General features: G+C 41.9%; 1 protein-coding gene across 1 annotated transcript in view; it reads left to right on the forward strand.

Annotated features, from left to right (window-relative positions):
• Positions 1–26,524, forward strand: part of KCNH3 (potassium voltage-gated channel subfamily H member 3) — an 873,803-nt gene that overhangs the window by 463,907 nt on the left and 383,372 nt on the right. The window contains exon 3 of the mRNA XM_044083680.1: positions 123–257. Coding sequence (XP_043939615.1) covers positions 123–257 — 135 coding nt within the window. The remainder of the gene's footprint in view (positions 1–122; positions 258–26,524) is intronic.

A 26,524-nucleotide genomic window follows, 5' to 3' on the forward strand; every position in this document is an offset into this window, starting at 1 on the left:
TTCCCTTTCTGATTGATTTATGTATAAATATGATTATTTTCATTTTTACATCTGTATTTGCCCTTCTTTTCTTTCCATCATTCTCTCTTTCCTTTCAACTAACTAAAATGCTTGTTTTCTAGGTGCTCCATTCTGGTGTCTGTTAGATATTGTTCCCATTAAGAATGAAAAGGGAGAAGTTGTTTTATTCCTGGTTTCCCACAAAGATATCACTGCCAGCAAAACAAGGGCTCTAACTGACAGCAGGAGGGAATCAGGTGAGGATAAAAGCTTGTTGGAATTTAGAAGTCAAAGCATGAATTGTGTACAAAAATACAGGTGTGCTAATTTACCTTAATGTTTATAGATCTTCCTTACTGCCTTGTCACTAACTTGGGATGATAAGAATCCGAAAGTCTTATTTCCCTGTTCTGAATTTAAATTAGATTTGGCATAAGTTTTGATTGAAGTATGACATGCCTCATTTAAAACAGGTTTTTTTGTCATATGCTAGTCAGTTTTGTACATACACACTCACAAATGTATGCGTGCACCCACCCACACAATCGCTGACACATATGTATACTTCATAGCATATCCTTTTTAATTCTTAATGTGGGTGAAAAGAATAATTTAAAATGAAGCACAGTCTGCTATGTAAGCAGCTGCAATAGGTAAAACGAGATAATTACATTAATTGTTTTATTATTATTTGCTTAGAGCGTATTGCTGGACAGAGCAGATACTTTTCATTCCCACTGCTACAGCTGGAACAGAGGAATGATGTCTTTTCATCTACCATTGCTGTAATTCTCAAAATAGCATGATAAACAATTTGAAAAGCAGATGGCTTTTTGTCATTACTGCTTTTATTTATTTAGCTACACCAGCTAAATGGGCTGGAACAACATCTCTGTTTTTCTTCGGGGGGGCATGGAGGGGGAGGTTACATGAGGACCTAAAGTAGTTACAATGCACTATAATCATTCCACACTTGCACACTATTATTTAGCTGTCTAAAGCTGCTGTATTCTGAAACAGACAGCAGACGGTTTGTATGAGTCTCTCCAAAACACTTCATATCTTATCTTGCTGAGTAACAGCATTCTGATGTTTTTATCTCATACTATTTTGTGTGTGAGATCTGGGGTTCAGAAGACTGCATTAGTAATGATCTACAGGGACCATCTATAGCATGGTGTTAATTATGAAGCTATGAATTTTAAATCAAATTAATGTGATTTTTGTTTAAATATAATGTGCTTGGAGTCTAAAGAAATTTTATTTGTGTGTGTGTGTGTGTGTGTGTGTGTGTGTGTGTGTGTGTGTGTGTGTGTGTGTGTGTGTGTGTGTGTGTGTGTGAAGATTCATTTATTTATTTAACATTTGTTGACTAGGAAAGTCCAACTAGGACAGAGCCTATTTTTAGCAGATGCCTGGGGAGAAATGCTCCAGACACATGTCTTTGGAATGTGGGAGGAAACCAGAGTACCTGGAGGAAACCCACATGTACACAGGGAGGACATGCAAACTCCTCACAGAAGGCACCTCAGCAGAGAATCGAACCAGAGAAGCCCTTTGCTGTGAGGCGACAACGTTAACCGTGCACCACTGCGCTGCTTGATGTATTCCGTATCCCAGTACAGTAAACTAACAGTATTCTTTACTGTAGACACTGAAGAGAATAGGAGCAGAAAATGAAGAGAAAACTGCTTGCAATGAGAATTTTGAATGACCTACTACAGATAATCATCAGTAGCGTCAATAGACAATGCATTTTTTGGCATATTCAGTAAAAACAGAATTGCCTTGAAGATCCCAGTATTTTGAACAAAACTCCAGTCCTTCTACTTACCTGACTGTGTTGGAGCAGGGTAGCTACACCGCTGTTGGTGAGCAGGATTTAATTAGCTAATTTGGAACTATAGGGCTGAACTGGGTGGAAGGAATGAGAACCCAGAGACTAAGAATTCAGAACTACTGCATGGCCTTCTTAGTGGATGTACATCAATAAAGACAGAGCTGCTTTTAATCTAATGCTTTAGGAAAGCATACAAGGGTATACGTTCAATGAACCACTTGCAGTGGCTGGCTTCCTAAAGAATGCATTTGTGATCACCTCCAAAAACAATGATTACAAAACCTTGAAAATACACAAACAAAAAGCACAATCACTAGTAATAAACCACACACAAAGTCTATTAAAGCTTTTATGGCAGGAGGATAAATCACCGTGCAGCCCTAATTATTAGTGATACATCCCTAGTATGACACACACTAATGATCAACAATAAGGCAGTCAGTCTTTCGTGTAGCATGTTAAACCTGGCACCCACCATATCCTTATGAGAGGGGCACTGTAAATAAACATGGAATACGAGGATTTTGCCTGATGCTTTCAGGTCTGAGGTTGGAAAGGTGAAGGTGAACAAAGAAAGCCTGTTCTCAGTTGATTAAAATGTATCTTTTGTATTTTACATATTCCTGACTATAGTTACCACAGTTTCATTCACAGAGGTTACAGTAGTTCATGTAGTCGACCAGAAAATGATACCGTTCTGCATTCTTCAGTTAATTTTTGAAGTTTTTAAAGTCTTCATATATCCTTCAGTCCATTATGACATGCACTCCTCTTAGTAGAAAGGTTAACCATAGGGTTGTTCTATTTGTATATAAACTTGGGTGTAAAATCCACAAAGCAAGTCTTTCTTAATTGTATGCAATGTTGTATGTCAAAAAAGAATAACTGTTAACTATCAATGTTAAGTTGTCAATCTCGCCTTCATTCTTGCTTGATGGGTTCGGAGCCGATCCCTCGGCTCCGACTCGGCACTTGCTAAGCTCGAGAGTCACTTTTACCAGCTCGAGGCAGCCCCATATCCCATGATGCAAGGCGGTAAGTACCCAGATCTCGTTTGCCGCTTCGCTTATGAGGTCCTCCTTTTACCAGCTCCTGGTAAGTGATTCACTATTTTGATATTTAAGCCCCTTTTTGCTAAAAACCCTTTAATTTTTAGTTTTAACTTAATTATATAGATTTTCTGACAGAAAATCCCTGTCTCTTCTAATTTTTTTTAGTCAAACTTTACCCATCCCATCCCCTCCCTGTTAGGGTGTGTGTGTTTGTTTTTATAGTAATACCTTTTTGGTATTTTATTTAATTTAATTCTTGACTGGTGTGTGTGTGTGTGTTGTGAAGCACCATGTCAAAGGAGAGGGTCTCAGGTTTTAAGAAGTGTGACTCGTGCTGTCAGAAGATGTCTCTGACAGACGGTCACACTTCTTGCCTGTATTGCCTGGGGCCTCTTCACCTGCAGGACTCCTGTGCTATTTGTCATTCCTTCAGCCAGAGAGTCCTGCAGGAAAGACGAAACAAGCTGATACTTAGGGGCCTTCTTAAGCCGGAGGGCTCTCCGGCTAAGTCGGCTCCATCAAAATCAGCCAAATCTTCCAAGGCCCAGGCTTCTGTGTCTAAGCCTGCGGCCTCGGCTCCAACTCGTTCTGAGTCGAGATCGGCTCCGGCTGGAGCCGATTCTGGCTTAACAAAGACTTCGGCACCGATGGCTATCGGTGCCGATTCTGCATCGACCACTGCGGTGTCGGCTCCGATCGGTTCCGACCACCATGTGGCACAGGCATCGGTGTCGGCTCCGATCGGCTCCGACACCGTTACTTTTGTGGCTGTATCGGCTCCGGCTGGAGCCGATGCATCGAGGCTTCCTTTCGGCTCCGATAAGTCTTCGGCTCCGACAGGATCTATAGTATCGGTTCCGATGGCTCATTCCAGGAAGAGGTCGAGGTCTCCTTCCTTGGAGCCGATACTTCGGCTCGGCTTCACCTCTCCTTTCGAACGGAGCCATCGGAGCCGATCTTCAAGGTCATCCAGACTTTCAGACCATGACCTAGAGAGAGTGGTCAGCAGATTACTTAAGTCACAGGTACTGGCCCAAATGTTACATAGTCCATCTCAACAGGCGACTGTTGGTCCACACCCGTTACAGTTCCTCCTTCAACTCTACCCCAGAGCTTGGAGTTAGAGTCTTCGGAATGGTTACTGCTACGGCTGGAGGACAGATACCCCTTCTGTTCCTTCAGCCTCCACTCTTATCTCCTCTTGAGACCTTCCTTAGAGGGATTCGGTGGTCGGGCTTCCACGGTCTCCGCCGAGGGGGTGAGTGCCATCAGAACCTTGTCCGGACCCGCTCTTCCCCTGGGAGCCTCGGCCTTGGTGAGCTCGGCACCGACATCTGCCTCGGAGACTTCCCTTCGGTGGTCCCTGGAGTTCCTAGTTCTTGGACGGGTTCTCTCGGACCTGCCTGGGAGGGAGCTGAGGTGATGAAGAGTGTGCTGGCCACTGGTATCAGTCAGCAGTCTGTTCCCGTAGCTCCTCCCTCTATAGTACCTGTTGACATCTCTGCCACTTCTCTTGCTACAGGACCCAGAGATCCTCCGCCTCAGGTTTCCCCATTGGGAATATCCCCTCTTCCGAGGATTCTCCTGATGTTTGGAGATCCTCCTAGGAAGAGGACTTGTAAGAGGAAACATGTAGACTCCCCCCGAGTCTGTCACTTCGGATACTGTCTTTGATGAGTCAGAGGGTTCCCCTAGATCCCCCTCTGGGGTTGTCTCCTTCTCAGACATCCTAGAACTCCTTATACAGAGGAAACTGGCCCACCAACAATCCCTCTGAGGATGAGTCAGTATACCTAGAGGCATTGGATCTCGGCCCTCCACCTCCTGGGTGTCTCCGCCTTTCGACCCCCTTATGCAGGTTATTGCCCGAAAGGCGTGGGCAGCTCCTGACTCTGTAGAGCCAGTCCCTAGGAGGCCTTCAAAATTTATCACTGCCCGGGGTGACAAGCAATTCCTCACTAAGGGTGTCCCGCTGATGCCATGGTGGTGGCTGCGGCCACCAAGAAGGAACTTGCAGATCCTTCCGCACCGTCCATCCTCCTAATAAGGACTCTAGGACCATGGATAGGTACAGTAAGCGGATGTTTTCCTCAGCGACCTTTGCTATGCGTTCGCTGAATTACCTATGTCACTTCACCAGACTCCAGAGGGATATCCTTAAGGAGCTGGGTGAAGTAGTACAGGATCCTACAGCTGCAGGAGCTCAAGAAAAGATTGCTTCGCAGCTAGGAACCCTTAATTCCATTGCAAACTCCTCCATGCGGCTAATATCTTATGCTGCTGATGGAGCGAGTAGAGCCGCAGGTACAGGTGTGGCTCTTAGTCGCCAAGCCTGGATGCGGCTATGTGATTTTGCTGATCCCTTTAAGGCGTCCTTCACAAATTCTCCCTTTGATGGGTCAGCTTTGTTTGGCCCTCAGGTGAAGGAAACTTTGACCAGGTGCGAACAGGACGGCAAGACTCTTTCTGCTGTAGGAGTCCGTTTTTCCACCCCTTCTAGACCTTATCCCAAAGGACAGAAAGGTGGGAAAATGTGGTTCCGTAAATCCCAAGGAGTCACGCCGGATTCACGTGGTCAGTTTACCCCTAGAGGCAGAGGGTTGTAACAACAACAGACGCCGCTCTAGAGGCAGAGGGGGTCCGAAAAACCAGGGAAACAGAGAGCCTCTCTCTGACAAGCCCTTTCAGCATCCCTGAGATGTTGCCCGGCTGTCCCTCCTTGGAGGCAGTCGGGGGAAGATTATCACTGTACCCAGAAGCCTGGCATTCCCTCACTCAAGACAGATGGGTACAGTCGATCATATCCAAGGGTTACATAATTCCTTTCGAGGAAAGTCCCTTCCCCTCAAATTCCCTTCCAGATGTACCACCGGTCTAAGGAAATTGCAGAGTTAGAAGTCTCAAAACTACTGCAAAAAGAGCCATTCAGCCAGTTACAACAGACCATTCAGAGCCGGAATCTACTCAAGGTTCTTTTGGTCCCCAAAAGACGGAGACTGGAGACCAATATTGGATCTCAGCAGACTCAACAAGTCTGTCAGGAAGACAAGATTCGAATGGTCACTCTTCAGTCAATTCTGCCCTTCTTACAGAAGGACAACTGGATGTGCTCAATAGATCTTCAGGATGCGTACTATCACATCAAAATTCACAGACGCTCCAGGAGATTTCTCCGCTTCGGCTGGGGTCCAGTCATTTCCAGTTCAGAGCCCTGCCCTTTGGTCTCACTACAGCCCCAGAGTGTTCACCAAATGCATGGCAGTGGTCACGGCTCACCTGAGACGTCAAGGATTCCAGGTGTTTCCGTATCTCGACGACTGGCTCCTGTCAGCCACCACCAGGCATCAGCTTATACAAGCCAGGGATTACACAATAAACCTTTGTTCTCATTTGGGCATCTCGATCAACTTGAAAAGTTATCCTTATCGCCCTGCCAGTCTATTACCTTCATAGGCGCAAACTTAAACACTGTTCGGATGTCAGCTACCCTTACAGATCAAAGAGTTTCAGACATTCAGAGTCATGTCAGGATCATTCTGGCCAACAAGAAAGTACAGGCCAGAATGGTTCTAAAGGTATTAGGTCTCATGGCTGCGGCCATTACTCTTCTTCCCGTGGCTCGATTCTACATGCGCCTTCTTCAGTGGATGCTGATCACACAATGGTCATACCAACAACTTCCAATCCGTCACCAGATTCTGGTGACACAGACATGCAAAGAGCATCTTGCTTGGTGGATCACATCTCCTCAGGTTCACCAAGGCAGGTACTTTGTACCCCCATCCCGATAGCCACTGTCACCACGGATGCCTCCCTGATCGGGTGGGGGTCATTATCAGGGCAGGATGGTTCATGGGGCGTGGCAGCCGTTCGAGTACCATCTGCACATAAATGTCCTGGAGATGAGAGCAGTGCTTTTAACGTTGCAAGCCCTCAACGACTTTCTTCCCGTAGGGACAATTGCAGTCCACACAGACAACATGTCTGTAGTTTGGTATATCAACAAACAGGGCGGAACCAAGTCCTACCCCTTGTGTCGAGAAGCGCTCAGACTATGGCAATGGGCGATCTCCTCTCATCGGTTTCTGGTAGCAACGCATATCCCTGGGAAAACCAACATTGTAGCGGACAGATTGAGCAGAGCTATTCTCATGCCTCACGAGTGGTCTCTCAAGCAATCTATAGCGGAAGAGATTTTTCTGGAATGGGGTCGTCCATGTTGCGATCTTTTTGCTACTCCCCAAAACAGCAAATGTCCAGACTTCTTCTGCCTCTTCCCTCCATCAGGCCATCCCCCCAGAGACGCTCTGACCCAGGATTGGCCCCAGGGACTTCTTTATGCCTTCCCTCCATTTCCTCTGATCCCTCAGGTTATCCAGAAAGCTACCGTTTTGAGAGCCAAATTGATTCTCATTGCCCCTTACTGGCCTCGACAAGTTTGGTTCCCGTTCCTCCATCATCACCTTTTGGTGCAGCCGTGGCATCTGGACCCAGTGCCAGATCTTCTGATTCACCAATCGGGTCAGCTGCACCGGTCAATCCCTTCTCTCAACCTCACAGCATGGTTGCTCCACTTCCTTCCTTAGCCAGGCTTCCTTTGATCTCTAACCCAGTTAGAGACATCATAGTAACTTCGCTAAAATCCTCTACCAGGAGGATTTATACAAGCAAATGGAAGCGTTTCTCTTATTGGGCTAAGGCCAAGAATATTGATCCTTTACTGCCCCTGTTCAGGCAGTCCTGGACTTCTTAGCAGAGATTTTTCATGCAGGCTCCTCTTCTTCCACAGTCAGAGTTCAATTGGCTGCTATTTCCAATTTTCATGTCGGGATAGCAGATCATAATATTATGTCCCATAGGCTCTGCAGGGCCTTCTTGAAAGGAATTTTCCTACTAAAGCTTCCAATCAGGAATCCTCCTCCTCAGTGGGATCTAAATTTAGTGCTGACATCCTTGATTCTTCCCCTTCGAGCCAGCTGTTTCTTGTTCCCTGAAATATCTTTCTTGGAAAACTTTATTCCTAGTGGCTATTACATCTGCCAGGAGGGTGTCTGAACTTCATGCTCTTTCGGTTCGACCCCTATTTGGTTTTCACAAAGACAGAGTATCTTTGAGAACTAACCCAACCTTTTTGCCTAAGGTCGCTTCAAAGAACAATTTGAATCAATCCATTGATCTCCTGTATTTTTCCCCAACTATTCAGATAGAGCTGAACAAAAGCTACATTATCTTGATGTCCACCGTCAACTTAGATATTATTTGGACAGAACAAAAAAATTTAGAAAATCTGATCAACTTTTTGTTTCCTATGTGGATAATAAAAAGGCCTTCCTGTTTCTAAAGTGACTTTGTCTAGATGGCTTTCTTCGGTCATCTCTGAAATTTATCTGCTCAGGGGAAAACAGCTGTGCTCAAAACCTAAAGCACATTCAACTAGGAGCTTAGCTACTTCTACAGCTTTTCAAGCTAGACTTCCTTTAGACACTATTTGTGCAGCGGCCACTTGGGCCACTCCTCACACTTTTGTTTCCCATTACAAATTGGACTTGGCCTCCAGGGACAGAGCCAGTTTTGGCTCTACAGTCCTCAAGAGTTTGTTCCATTGAGCCACCCAGGATAGAGGTGCTAGGGACGCGGTCCCATCAAGCAAGAATGAAGGCGAGATTGACAACTTAACATTAAGAAGTTATGTACCTACCATAACGTTCCATGTTAGTTGTCTTCTCGCCTTCTTTCTTGCGACCCTCCCTCCTTCCCCCTGGCCTGGACAGACCTTGTTATAAGAAACTGTTATGCTGAAGACCATTCAACCTGGTCCTTCTTCCATCTGTAAGTTTCTTTCTTCCTTTGGGAAGTATTTTATGCTTGGTGCTATTGCCTTTTGTCATCAAACGAGATCTGGGTACTTACCGCCTTGCATCATGGGATATGGGGCTGCCTCGAGCTGGTAAAAGTGACTCTCGAGCTTAGCAAGTGCCGAGTCGGAGCCGAGGGATCGGCTCCGAACCCATCAAGCAAGAAAGAAGGCGAGAGAAGACAACTAACATGGAACGTTATGGTAGGTACATAACTTCTTATTTCATTTATCACCATTCATATCTCTTACGACAATTTTTCATTTTCTTCATGTTTGAATAATCTATTTTTAGTTTTTGATATTTCCATTGTTACAACAACAACTTTATATTGACATTTTTCTACAATCTCTCTACCATTACCTCCATTAAGCATGTATTCCCATGTGACACTCCTTAATATGCAATATATTGTTCTTATTGTACTCAGTGTAACTATTGCATTCATGAAATACAATGTTTTGGTCTGTGCAGCCAGCTTCTCTCTGTTTTTCTCTCTCTCTCTCTCTCTCTCTCTACCGCAGTCTAGTTAAACTTTCCTAATGAACAAATGCAAATAAACAATAAGTATTCCTGACTTGCTGTGTGGTTTACCTCCTTTTCTGTGCAAGACTTTTGTGGCACATTTCCCTGATTTTCTTGAACAGTGCCCATTTTCATCCATTTGTGATCACTTATTTTTGCTACCCTTGTCAGCTCTCACAGGCGAGGTCTATTAATTTTGCTTGTTAGGCTTAGAAATGTATAGAATTCTGATATCTAAATGTTCTGTGTACTTGTCTAACAATTCCTTCCTTGTCATGTGGATGTGATAAGAGTTTATTCTTGTTTAATGCAGTTTTATAGATGAATGAAACTGAAAATCTTGCTTCAGGCAGCACTGTCTTGCACATGATAATTTGGAATACACTTTTCTTGTGCCCTCTTGCTTGGCTGTTTCTTTAAAACACATGATTCCACACTTATGAGAACTTAAGTTGCTTTGCTCCTTGCCAGGTCATTCCTGCATCAGCGATAAGGGGTACTTGTATATCATGGAAGCCTAATTCCTTGTTGCCGCTCATATAGTTCATGTGTCCTACAAGAATTCATTTCATAGCTGAAAAGTTCTTTTGTTTGATGTTCAAAAGTCATCATATACCAGTGAGCACCAGCACAAAAGCTGTCGCTGCTGTTTTTTCTGCCTTGGGCCTTCCCATAACATTAATAACTGTTGCAAATGCTAACTAGTGAAGCATGCCTCTGGTGTCAGTATCTTAAGTCAATGGGTCTTGGGATATAGAAGCCGAGGCATGCATCCCTGTATAGTGTTTAGCTAATCTGGAAAGTATCCGGCTCAACAAGAAGCCAAAGGCCTGTCTTATGACCATAGTCATAAGATGGAAAGGCACAAGTTAGCATTCTGTCCTGGGACTGACATCCCTTTACCTGTGCACTACATGAAGGTTAATTGTAGAAAATTGCAGGTTTCTCAGTTCTACAGCAGTAATTTAGTTAAGAACTATAACGTGGTTCCCTCCAAACAGAAAACTGATCCATTGTGTATTATGTTCCTTTGCTGAAAGATACACGTAGGGGAAGCATATTCTGGTTTTGAAGAATAACGTGGATTACAAAACTGCTGCAAAACTGCAGTCCATTTTAAGATTGAGTTATGTTTGGTAAACTAATGTTAATCTTTTTAACTATTTGTATATCCTCAAAAATATAAGACTTTAGGTGGGAGATATAATAAGTTAACATACTTTATTCACCATATAGATATGGAAACTATGGGAAACCCAACGAAAAGGCTGAAACACCTTCATCCTTAAAAATCCAGTTCACAAGAAATATGACCAAAATAAAGATGGTGAAAAAATGTTAAAACTGCAACAGTAATTTGTGTAGTTTTTGATTTGTGGAGACTGGCACAGTGACTGATTGGTCTTACAATGAGGTGGCCTATTACTGCTAGGGTACTGGGATACATCATTTTAAAATTTAGGATGACAGGCATCATTACATTCCTATCTAGTTTATATTTACATGTCATTTGGAAAAAAAATGTTAAATTCCTTCTTCTCTTGGTCATACTATAGTGCCTCATGATTTAGTCTTTGTAACTATCTCTTTTCCCTGAATTGAGAAGATTAATTACATCCCAATTGACTGTTGTGTGAGAAGAAACAGATATAATGAATCGCTTAAAACTAGTGTTTCAAATAGCTGCTTGCAATCTGCTTAACACAAACACAGATTTTAATGTTAAGCAGCAATGGATGTGATCTTCTCCATCTAGAACAATGAATGACAGTTTTAAAGTTTTGTTTCTTAACAATATCTGAACTTATGTTCCTTCAGAGTTTAGACTACTTTCATATCACAGCCAAGTAACATTTGTATTGGTATCAACCCCCTTTTCCCCTATTTTGTATGTGGGGTCAGGGTGTCCCATCAACAGCGATCATCACCTAGAGCAAGTGTTAGCACTACCGAGGGGCTAGCCCTGCTATGGTAACAATGTTTTATTTGCTCTAGATGCAGAACTGTCTCAAAAAGAGTTCACATTTGAGTTCAAATAATAAAACACAATAAGTATATAATCTTCCCATAATGGGTTAATCCAGTTTAGCATCCGTGTTTAGTTGACACAATTACTTTGTTTATATTGCACTTTAAAACAACTTGCATATGATCACAACAATCTTAGTAAATGAAAACACTATAAATCCATGCATTCAAAGTCAAAGAAAATGTTATTGTCATTCAGAACTACGCAGCAGTGTTGCTAAACAAAATTACAATGCTTCATTCTCAATGCAGGAAACAGTTGCACATAGAGAAAAATTAATGAAATATCCCAGTAGAAATTTAATAAGTAGCAATTTGTAACTAAAGTAGGACAGCAGCGACCCGCACACATCACAGAACAGGAGACAAGGAAGACATTCATATTTAAAATAATAATTTTTAAGAGAAGATTAGCATGGCAAAGTTACAGCACCACACTTTGCATGCTACAGACAGACTCAAACATTTACATAAAGCACATCTCAGAATATTGTTTTCCATTCAAGCCGGACTGCATATTCTGTATTTAAGAAGAGAATGATTAATTATAGCCTATGATTTATCTTAGTCAGGTTTTGAACTCCAAGGGCAGTAAAACTCAATAAGTAACAACCAGGGGTATAGCTAGGATTTTCAAATTTGTACTGACAGCTCTCAAACTGCTACCCCCCTCCCCAGCCAAGCTACGACCATTCTCGTAATTCACGGTTCGCTCTTTTAGTGTCGATGAAGAGGCATTCGCTGTAATGCCTCTTCAGTAATATAATATAAATTCACTCAAACTCGGTTCCTTGAATTGAAAATTAACCTGAAATGTCAGTTCTTTGAAAAATGCAGCATGGTAGTTGGGGTAGAGACTTTATGCTTTTGTTTTCTGTAACTAAGGTACAGGTTTTGAGCTTGAGTAAATTACTAACCACCTGCTACCACTAACTAGGATGTTTCATTCACACACACACCCCTACCTACCTCTTAGTGCAAGAAATATGGACAAAGCCTAAAATAAACAGGGACAGATATTAAATAATGTTCTTGTGAACTTAGAAAGTTGCTAGAATAACAGGATTTGTGCTAGTATGAATTTTTCTAAAGGACATGAAGTCTGAAGCTCAAATGTCTGTCATTATTTAGCAACTTCAGCCTTCAATGATTTTCTAGAAAATCACAAAATTTATGAGGAACAGACAAAAAATATGGGGCAAAAATCTGGACATTCTGCAAAATGTGGACAGTTGAGAGGTATGATACCTACCACACACACACAACCTCTCAACCTCTTACAGCAACAAACTCATCAATAAAACTGAGGCAAAGGCCCAAAAATAAGGACATTTTTTTAAATATTGCTCTTATAAACTTAGAAAGATAATAGAATAGTAGTAGGTCTTGCATCAGTACGAATTTTCTGAAAGGTATGAAATCTGAAACTGAAATGTCTGCATTATTTTCTAACTTCAGTCTTTAACAATTTGCCACTAATTTGCCAGAAAACTGCAATTTTATGAAAAACGGACCAAAAATGTGATGCAAAAATATAAAATTGCCAGACAATACAGCTGGGAACCTGTCAAAGGAGGGACACCATTTTAATATGAGCACAGTTAACTTAGAGCAGCTGACAAAATTAAAGAATCTACATGCATTTCTGAAATAAAAGTAATGTATAACTCTGATCATTACAGTTATTTATAAAAGTAAAGTAAACCCTTTATGTTTTCTTCCAAAATTGCTATTTTGTGGTGGGATCATTAGGGGAAGAGCAACATTTTGAGCCAAAATCAGGGACAGTTGAGGTTTGGTTATGCCTAATTCTATTAATTATTATTCCTGTTAATGCAATAAATCTGGACAAGGCCAAATATATTGAGGGAACATATAAACAGTACTAAAAATTGCTCTTGTATAAACTGGGACAGTTGATAGAACAGGTCTTATTTTAGCATGCATTTTTCTGAAGGTTATAAAGTCTGAAACTAGTGTGTCATTATTTAGTGACTTAATTCCTAAATCATTTGCCAGAAAACCACAAATTGAGGAACAAACCAAAAATAAGAAGCAAAAAATCTATTCATTCTTTGAAAATCTGGACAGTTGGGAGGTATAGTTCAGCTGGGGCTTTCTAAGTTTGCCGCCCTTCCCCCTCACAAAACCATGGTCGAATGGAGCCTCCCCCTGCAGCCATTCCAATGATCCATTACTTTGCTATTTCACTCCATTTACCATAAACACTAATGTGCATAATGATTTACTTCTATGATGATTTGAACTTCATTTGAAAGTTTTATTTTGCATTTTACAGCACAAACACTAAGACATCTGCTAAACAAACTTGGCATTAAAACTTCTCTGCCCTTGAAACTCACATTCATTGAAACAACATTAAAACCCACATTCAAAGAAAATACATTTTACCCGTGGCAGACAAAAATTAATTCTGGGCTGCTTTTAAATCATAGGCCCCTTGCATATGAAACATACATGTGCTCTTTGATACACCTTCCTATTGCTTTGAACATTTTTCCAGTAAACAATGAAACAAAACTGCCCAATTCAGAACATTTCCATCATAAAAGTCTAGTCAAACTTTTACAGTCCACCATTATCAGTAAATAATATGCACAATCTCTGAAGTAGTAAAAAGTCATCTAAATAATTCCACGTTAAATAAATCTAACTAATGAAGAGGTTGCTGCTAGCAATCACCTTTATATTTCATGACTTCACTGAAAAATAAAGTGTCTGATGCCCCTGAGGAATAAATTGCCTAAATTACATTAATAAGCTAGTAATATTGCAATAGGAAATGGATGGCAAACTGATAACAGGCTCATAGTTAGTGTCTTAACTTTCAGTACAGCAGCATTCACCCCTTATGGGAGTAGAACCAACAACCTTCTGCATTAAAAGCAAGTACACAACATTTTGTGCTACTAGCAATGTCAGCTGACTTAGCATAATCAGCACTAAACTTCTCTTCCCCTGCAGCTCTCAGCTCCTTGTAAAATCTACGCAATACTCAACTACATCTCAACTTCGCAGCACAAGAAGTCTGGAAAAAGGCCAAATTTATCGGGGCGGGTCAAAAGGGCAAAAAACAGGAACACATTAAACATTGCTTGTATAATCTTGGAAAGCTGCTAGAATAAAATGCTGTGTTACCATCATACATTTTGCTGCCAAGGTCACTGTACAAAATAGTCAGAACAACATACCACTATGCCAAATCACCTGCTTTGTGAAAGAGAGGAAGACTGAAACTTAAATGGCTATCATTTAATGAATTCAGTTCTCACCATAGCTGTCAACCTCTTAGCACAAAACACCTGGACAAACCCAGTAATGAGGGAATACAGCCCTCAAACATATTCAGTGAATTCAGTTCTTGCCATAGCTGTCAACCTTAGCACAAAACACCTGGACAAAGCCAATAACAGGGTATTACAGTCCCAAAAATAAGGACAAATTTCAAATAGTCATAAACTTAAAAAAATTGCTATAAAAAAGGTTGTGTTAGTATATATTTATTGCTAGAATAAAAAGTTGTTTTACTATGTCACAAACACAGGGATAAGATGCAGACTCCACACAGAAGGCACCCCAGCCAAGAATCAAACCAGAAAACCTATAGCTGTGAGGCAACAATACTGCCACTGCACCATCAAATATGTAAGGAAGTAAACATTCAGAAACCTGAAGTCTGAAATTTAAATGCCTGTCAATTTGTTAATCAGGACAGTCTGACTTGGAACAAAAAAAAAAAACAATTCTCAGCAGAGGCCCAGGAAAAAATAATGCAGACATGTCTTTGTAACATGGGAGGACACAAAAGCAAACCCACACAAACACAGGGAGAAGATGCAGACCCCCCCCCCACAAAGAAGGCACCCCAGCCAAGAACCAAACCCAAGAACCTACAGCTGTGAGGCATCAATGCTACATTGCTACCACAGCACCATCAAATTTCAAGCATTGCAATATTTAAAAACCACAGATACGATACAGATATTGATCAGATCAAATATGAGGCAAAAATCTGCAATTTTTTTACAAATGGTGGTGGGTAGGGAATTCAGGTCTTTAACACCTGCATACAAGGTACAGGGTTCAAGCCTGAGGTATTCCCTACCACACCACCATGAGTAATCACCAGTACATCCCACCTGGCGCATTTTCACACACACACACAGACACACACACACACACACACACACACACACACATACACACACACATACACACACACACACACACACACACACACACACACACACACACACACACACACACACACACTCACTCTCTTCATATTACTCACCAACCCTCGGTTGCAAGACCCTTCTAAATAAAGTCCTTGAAGTGAGACCAACATAACGCTTGAATCCTCCCGCTCGTGTACATCCAACATAACGCTTGAAAAAGCATTTGAACTGGCCGGAAATACATGCGCGGTGAGCTCCATTCCGACTGGCTGCCCTGATGAGCTGACGTCATCGTGCAGTAAAGCGTGAAAATTTAAAAAGCTACCCCCCTTCTAAATAAGTTGTACTGAAATCAGTACAGTGCGTATGCCTCCCGACGTCCCTGGTAACAACACATTATAAACACGCACATTACTGAGGAATGCAGGAAAAGGCTTCCAGAGACAACAGGTTTGTGCTGTTTGGGCACTTTTTGGCAGCATTTTAACTACTTCATATCCCTTTCAACAACAGATCCATCCATCCAACCACAATCCCCTTTTTCCCATTTTTGCTCATGGAGTCGGGTGTCACATCAACAGTGACAATCATCCCAAACATATATACCAACTCCAAGATCACCATACCACAAAGAAAAGGGAATATTCTGAGAAATTGCAATCTCAGAGTTAGTATATGTAAGTCCAGATATTTGGCCATTTAATGTCAGCATTACAGGACTCTCTGTAAGAAGTCCTGATATTGTAAATGATTATACCCATTGGTCTACCTCAGCCATTCGGGTATTTTTCTGCCTTCCTGTTCTGGCTGTGGGTGTGCTGTACTTGTTTTCCTTCCCCAGATGTATAGGTTCATAGGTAGGTATTAGGCTATCGGCCCTAGGGCCTATACAAGCCCAGCCAAAAAGGTACCCTGGCTTTTGCCACCCAAGAAAATTATTTTCCTGTGCCACTGTCGAGCAGAGCCACAGAAGTGATCCCCCATCCAATCATCAAGATTTTTCTTGAAGAGTGCTAATGAGGAGCTTTGTTTGATATAGATAGGTAGTCTATTCCAGAGTATGGGAAGTCTCTGGGACAGGAATCTATCCCTCCGGCATGTTCTGTTTATTGTGGTGACAAGGTTTAGGTTCCTAGAGTGTGTAGCTCGGAAGGATTGGGATTTCTTTAAGTGGAGCATGTCCAACAGCTGTGGGTTTGACATAGCTTTGTATGTTAGGCAGAGATCACCTCTGAGTAGGCAATATGCGACGGAGTAAAGCTGGAGTTTTTTGAGACGGTCTGCAAAGGGCATCTGTTTGAGGCCAGTAATCTTCTTTGTGAGGTATTTCTGTGGCCTTTCCAGTTGTTGTAGATGTCTTGTGAGGTACATAACAAAAGGGGCATTGTACTCTATAATGTATCTAATGAGTGATGAGTCGAGGGGAACAATGACCTTGTTTTTTCTGGATAAGAAACCTTTTGTGATGAGGTGTGTCACATAGAAGGATTTCCTGACTACTTTGACGATGTGATTATCAAAGGAGAGACTACTGTCCACCTGTGTCCCAAGGTCTCTTATCGCACTTTCGGTGTTAAGTATACTACCGCCTATGTTGTAGTTCATGGAAAAAGAGTTTTCACCAAAGAGGATGACAATGCACTTTTTGGCATTTAGCTTGCAACCATGGCTTTGACACCAGGTATCTGTCTCAGTGAGGTCCTTTTGTAGGATGTCCACATTGTTAGGAGTTTCGATTATGGTTCCTAGTTTGCAGTCATCTGCGAACTTCGTTAGCCAAAGATCTTCTGTGTTAGCCTGTACTTCAGAGAAGTAGATACCAAACAGGAGAGGACCCAGGACTGAACCCTGTGGTACTCCACTTGTCACTGGTCTGAAGTTGGATTTGGAGTCTGCTACTTTCACAGCGTGGGTTCTGTCAGTGAGCCAGTTGGCAACCCATCTTGTGACATAGGGATTTATACGTAGTTTAGTGAGTTTATCTATAATTCCAGAGTGGGGGATGGTGTCAAATGCCTTGGCAAGATCTCGATAGGCTGCGTGAACCACCTTACCCTCGTCTACGGCTTTGGTGACTGCTTCAAAGAAGTCTATCAGGTGTAGGAGACATGATCTGCGTTTTACAAACCCGAACTGGGTGGGGTCCAGAGTTTGGAGATTACCAATGTCTTTGTTTATAAGTTCCATGATACGTTCCATGGCCTTGCAGTCCAGGCTTGTCAGGCTAATGGGGCATTAGTTCCCAGGGTCTGTCATGGCTCCCCCCTTGTGGAGTGGGATAACCATTGCTGTGCACCATTCAGCAGGCACAAAGCCTGAGGTGAGGCTATGATTGAACATGGTACTTACGTGGGGTGCCAGTTCATTCAGTAGTTCATGTAGAACACAGCCTGGGATATTGTCTAGTCCCATGGATGCTGTGCTCTTGGCTTTGGAGAGTGTGGTTTTTACCTGTGCAGCCATGATTACAGGAACTTTGCATTCTTCCGGTATAGAGACAGGCCCTTTAGGGGGTGAGAGGAGGGGTAAAGTTAGCACTGAACCTATCTGCCAGGATGTTGGCAATATCAGTTGGGTCTGTATATTTAGTGCCATTGTGCTGTAACTCGGAGCAGATCTGAGTGTTGCCATTGAGATTCTTGACATAGCTATGGAATGCTTTGTGGTTGTCTTCAGAATCAGTGGTGATTTTGTTTTTGTAACTAGCTTTGGAGGATTTTATCAGGGATCGCAGCTTCTTACTGAGGCTGACCAGGGAGCTCCTCCACTCATGGGATTTTACTCTCTTTCGCAACAGTTTCTTCCTTCCGTTGTACAGTTTGTTTATGGCAGGGGACCACCAGATTGGCTTCCTTTTTTGGAGGATAGCGTCTTTGTTCTGTTTGGGATAGCATGAGCCATGCACTTGTGTAAGTGCTTATAAAGTGCAATTGTGTAGGATTCAGTAGTCGTAACTGTATTGTCCATCTGCATGGGTGTCATGAAGTTCACCACTTCTGTCTTAAGAAGCATGAAGTTGGCTTTGGAGAAATTTTTTACCATGGTTTCCTTAATGGGGGGTGGAGACAGGATGTGGATATCTAGGGTGATTAGCTTATGGTCAGATCGGACCAATGAGGCGTTGACTTTAGGTATGGAACACCGGTCACTCATGTTGGTAATGACTAGATCTAGGATATTGTTGCCCCATGGTGGGGGTGTGGATAAGTTGATCCAGGGCATTGGAGTTTATGCATTCCAGAAAGCGTTGAACAAAGGAGTTGGTACATGAGTAGTTTTCCCAGTTAATGGTGGGGTAGTTGAAATCGCCCATTATTAGGGTGTTTGGTTGAACCCTAATATTTTCCAGTACATCAAGAAAAGAGGAGTGGGAATCCTGGGGCATGGTGGGGGATCTGTAGCAAGCTACAATTTGGATTGCAGTTTTGCCCAGAGTTAGTTGCACTTGGATAACCTCGGATGCGTTCTGCTGAGCAACTAGCCTGGAGGTGTGGATATCCTTAATGAATATGGATACACCTCCGCCTTTGGTGTTCTGGTACAGGTTAAATGGCTGAAAAGTGTGGTATGAGTTATAGCCTGGTAGTGCAGGGGTGCTCTCTGGAGTCTTGAACCAGGTCTCAGTCACTGCAAAGATATCGATGTTCTCCATTTTAAGGAGTGCCTCGAGTGAGTGCATTTTGAGATTTAGACTTCTAGCATTGAGTAGCATCACCTTCAGTTTTTTCTTGCCTGTTCCTGTTACAGTGGTGAATTTGTCATTTGAACCTTGCCTAAAAAAGGCACTATATGGGCGGCAAGTACCTTAGCCAGTATCCGGAATCCCAGGGGTGACAGGTGCAGGCCATCTCTGGCAAAGCATCATGGTCTGTCGACCATGTCATCCCAGGCAGACAGATACTGGATCCCTTTAGAATGACACCAGAAGCTTAGCCAATTTTTAAATCAATCATTTTGTCCTTGTATTGTGGTATAATTCTGGGTGATGGCAGAATGCTACTCGGGGCTAGGGTCATACCTGCCTGGGCTACAAGATCAGAGAGCTCTTCCATGTCTCTTTTCATGTAGTCCATGGAGGTATATCTCAGGTCGTTCATACCAACATGGACAATGACAGAGTCATATTTGTACTTTTTGTAGAATGACCTGAGTGCGTGGGTTATGTGGCGGATCCTGGCACCCGACAGGCAGCTGACAGTAACCTTCTCCTTGTTTAGCCTGGTGAGTGGGACATCAGTGTGTCTGACTATAGAGTCACCTATGACTAGTGTGTTGGGTATGTTGTTTTGCCTTATTGGCTGTGGTTGAGAGGCACACTGAGTCTACAGGCTATGTGTCATTTGTGTTGTGTTGGGGGGTGGAGGTTGCTTGCATTTCTACTTTGGAGGTTTCTGTTGCTTGAGCAGATTATTATTGAGAGCCTCCACAAATGTTTTTGTGTTTCTATGTGTGGATTTTGGTGGTGTAGATTTAGTGAGACTATGTGATGAGTGTGGTGTGGCGCAAGTGTTTACCTTCTCCTCTTGACTGTCAAGTTCAGTCTTGGTTGGAGAGAGCTTTACCTCCAGTTTGGCTAGATAAGTGCATCTCTCACAGGTTGTAGTCTTGGGTGGTAAGAGGAGAGGGTTGTCTGTGTACATGAGGCAATTTCTACATTGCCCCAACATGCCCAGATTCATCAGATAGACAGGAGAGAACACTGGGAGCTGACCCTTGGTCATGCCTAAATAAAAAACTATTTTCCTCTAGATAAGTGAGGAAAGTGAGTACAAGAGCTGTTTTTCTCTAAGCAAGTGAGGAAAGTAAGTACCAGAAATGTTTTCCTCTAGCTAATGAGGAAGGCTGAGTGCTGTAGGTTATTTAGTGCTTACAAGAAGTTCTGAACAAGTGCTGATCACGAATAGGCAAATTCAAGTGCTAAAACTAAGAATCTCTATCTGGACTAAACTAGTTACAGGAAAGGGGGGAAACAAGTGCAAATGCGGGCTTTAATATATGCACATAGTTCTTATGTCCCCTTTAACTTGAATCCAGCCTTTAATGTAACATTTATAGTACATTCCTACTTTTAAACTTTTTTTAAAACTATCTTGGTTACTTTAAGACTGGGCTGATATAGGCAAAGTAGGGATAATCATATATTATTTACTCAGTGACTGCTTCCAGAAGTCCTTTGTTTACAACAAAGAGTAATCCCATCCACATTTTTTACCATTTGTGGTTCTCTCTGAGAAGACAGGGCTTCAGTCTGGAGTTATATTACAAGTTAGATATACTATATTTACATATGCATGTGGGAAGCATATTCATAATAGAAATCTTTTTCAAAGAGAAGACTATAACAGCTACAGATTTGTCAGTCTATCCAAAGCACACCTTTTTCAGTGGGATTAGTATGATTGGTAAAAAGTCAGCTTTAAGAATTCTGATTTGTAATAGGAAATGGTGCAGACTGCTGTTACGTTGAATTCACCGCACTTCTTTCTTTTCTTTAATTTTAGCAGGTCTCCCACACTGTAAAAGGTCAGAGCTACCCTCAAAAGAAAAAAGAAACACAAATCCCAGATATATGTACCATGAGTTCTTTAGATCAGTCTGTCGCATGTTGTCAGTCTTCGCATTCTCATACCTTCCACAATGACACATAACCTTAACAGCTAAAGCTCTGGCCAAACTCATTATCATCAGTTGCATAACTGTATATGTTACCCTACAGAATTATACTTACACTGATAGAGGGAGAATCCTACCAGATACAGCTGCACACTTGCAATATATATTCCCCACTTTCTCACATACAGTTCCGCTTTTTCCAAGAATCACAATTACAGCCTTCAGAATGTCATTAGGCACTCACTAATAATGAAGTATACAGATGTATTAGATAATTAGATTCACAGGATCAGGTGCAGTAGATCCCCAGTTATAAAGATTACTACTAACAAAGTAGCTGACAGTTGCATAACATAAATATGAAACACTGCGGTATGAGCTACATTCAGACTAAATTCCAAGATCATTTATGCAAACCATCATTATTTACCTGAACTGATTATTTAGCTCTAAGCAAAGAAGCATGTCTGGCAGTTTTCAGAGATTTAAAGCTATGAGCTATTAACTTCCTGTGTTCCAGAGTTTGATTCCCTCGGCCTCCATTTATCTCCTGTGTAACTCTGGCCAAGTCATTTAACCAGACAGGTTGAAAAAAGATCAGTGTTCCACCTTAGTTAAGAAACAAGACTTGAAAACTAACCCAAGATTGTATATAACGCATTAGTTTATATATATATATATATATATATATATATATATATATATATATATATATATATATATAATCATTCCACCTTTTAAGAAACACAGATATAGCCAGCAGCATAACTAGGATTTTTGATACTTTATGCCATTTTGCAGAATGTAACCATCTTCCCATAAAAGTGTAGCTCCCTCCCCACAAAAATACACCAGAAATAACAGGATTAATTAAAAAAGGCAAAAGGCATTTCAAATATATAACCATAAACCATGATAAATGTCAAATTATAGCAGATGCTTTTTTTTCATACATAAAAGTAAATGGCAGTTAGCGCAGAGGATTAAGGCTATGAACTTTCAGTGAGCTACTTCCTGTAGACCAGCGGTTGATTCCTGCAACCTTTGTTTGCCCACCTTGTGATTCTGACTAAGTCACTTAATCAGACAGTGCTATGGCAAACTGGATTAGGCTCCTTAGTGGTTTCTTGGACCTCATACCTAGTAACCTAAACTAATTATATAACATGGCATCATCCTGGCTACTCCCGTGTTTGTACACAAAACGTGCCAGATTAGTGAAATTCCTAACAGTGCTGAGAAATGCTTCAGATAGTTGACCCATGGAAACAGAAACATGCTTCTGCCTATCTTGAGGTTGACCTTGGGTCTGGCAAAGCTAATTGCTCTTACCATGACAGAGTGCAAACCACAGAAACTGCTTTCCTGAGACAGACAAAAAGCAAGGCAAGGAAACGTTCATATATAAACATTTATAGACAAGAAGGCAAAAGGTCATATCTGCTTGTGATTTAATGGTAAACCTAACAGCTCTTCCAAAGTTTAGGCAGTGGTATTCCCTTTGCGGGGCCATGAATATTAGTTAAGAGACTTTGGCCTTCCTCCGAAGCAGAGTAGGAAAACAAGAGGCCATATTCTAACTGCACAATGAGAAATCCTCTGCCAGGTATCATTCTTGTTACTGGACTAGTACTCATAAAATACATAGAGATCTTATAAAAAATCTGTTTCTATAACATTTATTTCAGCAAAGGTAGACACTGGCTAAAGGTGAAGGAAGGAACTATTCATTCATTCTCCAGTTTCCCACTTACTCCACTTTTGCTATTCTGGCAGCCAGTGTGCAGAAGTCAGAGAAAGGAATATTGTATGGGGTGCCACCAGCTCATTGCAAGAAGTACATATGCACACACACACACCACACACACACACACACACACACACACACACACACACACACACACACACACACACACACACACACACACACACACACACACACACACACACACACACACACACACACACACACACGCACTGTCATGCATATGCTCACTTACACATGGCATACATATCTAGGGACAATCTGGGAGACTTTCAGGTCACCTGTGACACATCTTTGGGATGTGGAAGGAATTTGGAATACACAGTGACACACAGGGAGGATGTGCAAACTGCACTGCTAAAAACTAAACTACAGTATTAAGCTCTGTGAGACAGCAGTGCTGTACTTTGCACTACCATGATGCCCAAGTGAGAAGTAGCTATGCAGTAATAACAATGACTATCATAAAACGTAATGTTTAGGAATCCTAGTAAGTTTTATTTACAATAATTGAAACAGTTAATACATAACAGCATAATATCATATCAATAAAACCATAAAAATTAACTGCAGCATCAGTAAATGTAAGAAAATTAATTAAAGGACTTTATCCAAACATCTAGTTTTCTCATTACAAAATACTCTTTATTCCCTTAACTTTAATTCCAAGATTGCTACATATAAGAAAATCATAATTTAATCATCTGTCCCTTATTCTCAAATATGCCTGAAATTGCATTCTCTGAGTACCTCATTTTGGCTATCTGTGAAATCTTAATTTCTTTCTTTCTTTCTGCTGTCTGTCAGATCATGTGCTACCTCACAGTCCCTGAATGGATAAAGTCTACAAAAAAATTAGACATTCTGCAAAACTCATGGACAGTTTAGACGTAATGTTTACTGGCAGTACAATCAATCATACCGCTTGTAACCATTCCACTCAACTGTCCACACTTTTGCAGAATGTTTCCAGTTGTCCTTATGTTTTGCCCTGTCCTTCATAAAATGTTTGTACAATAAAAGAAACAGACATACTGCTACAGAGGTCCACCCCTGTATTTTACTATACTGCACTAATATCTAAGCTAAGCTTTGCTGTATTCCTGACTATATGTAATAGAATTACTATAACCTAAGAACTTACTACAGAGCAAGGCAAATGTGTGGGGGAATGGTTCCTGTTGTTATCCGAACCAAGACAGAATATAAAATGCTGTCTCTCTCTCTCAGAGAGTTCTCAAATTAATATCTCAGATATTACGGCTGGGATAACTTGCAGAATGACATCATTGCTTGTTATCTGACACCTAGTTCCCAGACGTTAGAACAACCATTGATGGCAGCTGGTAACATTTAGCATCTGCTTGTAAAAATACATAGAAAAGGTTTTTTTCTCAGATCTTTGGCAAATGCTGGAAGTCATAAAACAATAAAACACTTCAAAGACAATACAGAAAGCCTCTCAGCACAGACTCTGAGTCTCCTTGCTGCCATAAAGTAATTTAATTTCAGCTATTTTTCTACAATTTACTAGACTGAGGTTAACATTCTGTTTCACAGTTTCAACTGTTAAAATATATACATTTAAACACTTACAATAGTGCATATAAATATCTGTTCTTTTCCAGTAGGGTACACTGTGGTTATGTCTTTAAGCTCAGAACTTTACAAAATACCTTTTTTTGACACACATCTGTACAAACAAGTTTGATATACACATAGCATACAGTTCTAATACAGTTGTAACACAAGCATCTTCTATAGATCATGTTGGTATTCACAACTGACACATAATAACTTACAAAATTCTAGATAGCTGTGCTGGCAGTTTCTCCTTTTGTGACACTTCTTCCCCCCTTAAACACTCAAGCAAGTTTTTGAAGTGATCTTTGAGAAATGTTGCTTGAGAGGAATGACCCTATCTGGGGATACCTTACCCCATTCCCTCTCTTGCATTGGCATTGCTAACCCCACTGTGATGCTGCACTGTCCTATCATATGCCTGCAGCCCTAGGCTCCACCATAGTAACTTTTAGGATTTTGCTCACTGGCTCCGTGTAACCATAAATCCCCTCAGATTCCTCTTGCCTTCTACTACAAATACTTAACACCAGGGCCTCCATAGCATGGTAAGGTTTCATGGTGTTAACATGGTACAATTTGTGCCCCTTCCTCCTGCCTAGCAGTTCTGCCATGTAGTTAATAGCACTGGCCTTCCTCACCACTTTGAAAGGTCCCTCCCAAGCTGCCTGCAGCTTGTTGTGTCTGACAGGAATGAGAACCATAACCTGCTGCCCCACAGCATACTCTTTAGCTCAAGCATTCCTGTCATACCAGACACTTTCCTGCTGTTGGGTTTCTGCCAGGTTCTCCTGAGCCAAGCTCATGAGTTCCCCAAGCTTTGTCCTGCGGTTTAGGACATATGTCACAACAGACTCCTTGTGGGATTTACACTCACCCTCCCACTCATCACAAATTAAATCTAGAGGTCCCCTCACCCTATGCCCATACAGCAACACAAAGCGTGAAAAACCTGTGGATTCTTGGGGCACCTGTCTATAAGCAAACAACAGATGGGGCAGATATTTGTCCCACTCCCTCTTAAATTGATCTGCAAATGCCTGTAGCATGGTCTTTAGTGTAGAATTTAACCTCTCCACCAGACCATTAGTCTGGTCATGGTAGAGGGTGGTCTTTAGGTGCTACACCCCACAGTGCTCCCACAGACATGCCAGCAGGTCTGATGTAAAATTGGCACCTCTGTTAGTCAGTATTTCTTTTAAGAAACTTGCCCTGCTGAAAATCTCTAACAAAGCATTTGCCACCTTTTCTGCCTCAATGGAGGACAGAGCCACTGCCTCAGGGTATCTAGTAACATAATTTACTACCACTAGGAACATATTCTTTGTAGAACTTAGGGTACTTAAAGGCCCCACAATATCCATAGCCACCCTCTGAAATGGCTCCTCAATCACATTCAAAGGCATCAAAGGAGCCTTGACCTTGTCCATTGCCTTGCCTACTTTTTGGCACTGCTCACAGGTCCTGAAGCACCTTGTTACATCCCTGGAAATCCCACACCAATAAAAGTTCTGCATAATGCATCTCTTGGTATGCTTTATGCCCATATGACCTGCAAAGGGAATATCATAGGCTATGGCTAAAAGTGCCAGATGGTAGGCTCTGGGCACTACCTACTACTGTATTCTCTCACCCTCTAGCCCTCCCTCAGGGGTCCACCCTCTATACAGTCACCCTTTTTTCCCAGTATACAGATTTCCCCTTTCCTTGAGAATCAGGTGCCTCACTAGCTACCTCCCTCAGGAGGCCTTGTAATGTAAGGTCTGAGACCTGAGCCTATCTCAACTCTCTCTTTTTAACCCTTCCCAGCTCCCCTTCCACAGGAAGTCTGGTATTCTCTAACAGCAGTGCCTCATTGTCAGCCTGAGTGCTACTACTACTCACCTCAGCCCTTGAAGTCACTCTGTCCAGGGGAACATCAGTACCCACAAGCAGGTGTGGCTCGCCTTCATTATCACTGCAACAGGGCAGCTCCCCCCCTGAAGTAGACACATCACCAGTTCTGGCTTAAAGTGTGCGGTCTGTCTGGGTCCTCCCCAGGCTACCAGACTCACATGCTTGTCTCC

This window comes from Protopterus annectens, chromosome 9.part0 (genome assembly GCF_019279795.1).
Source record: "Protopterus annectens isolate FY-2018-M chromosome 9.part0, PAN1.0, whole genome shotgun sequence".
NCBI classification, from domain to species: domain Eukaryota; kingdom Metazoa; phylum Chordata; order Ceratodontiformes; family Protopteridae; genus Protopterus; species Protopterus annectens.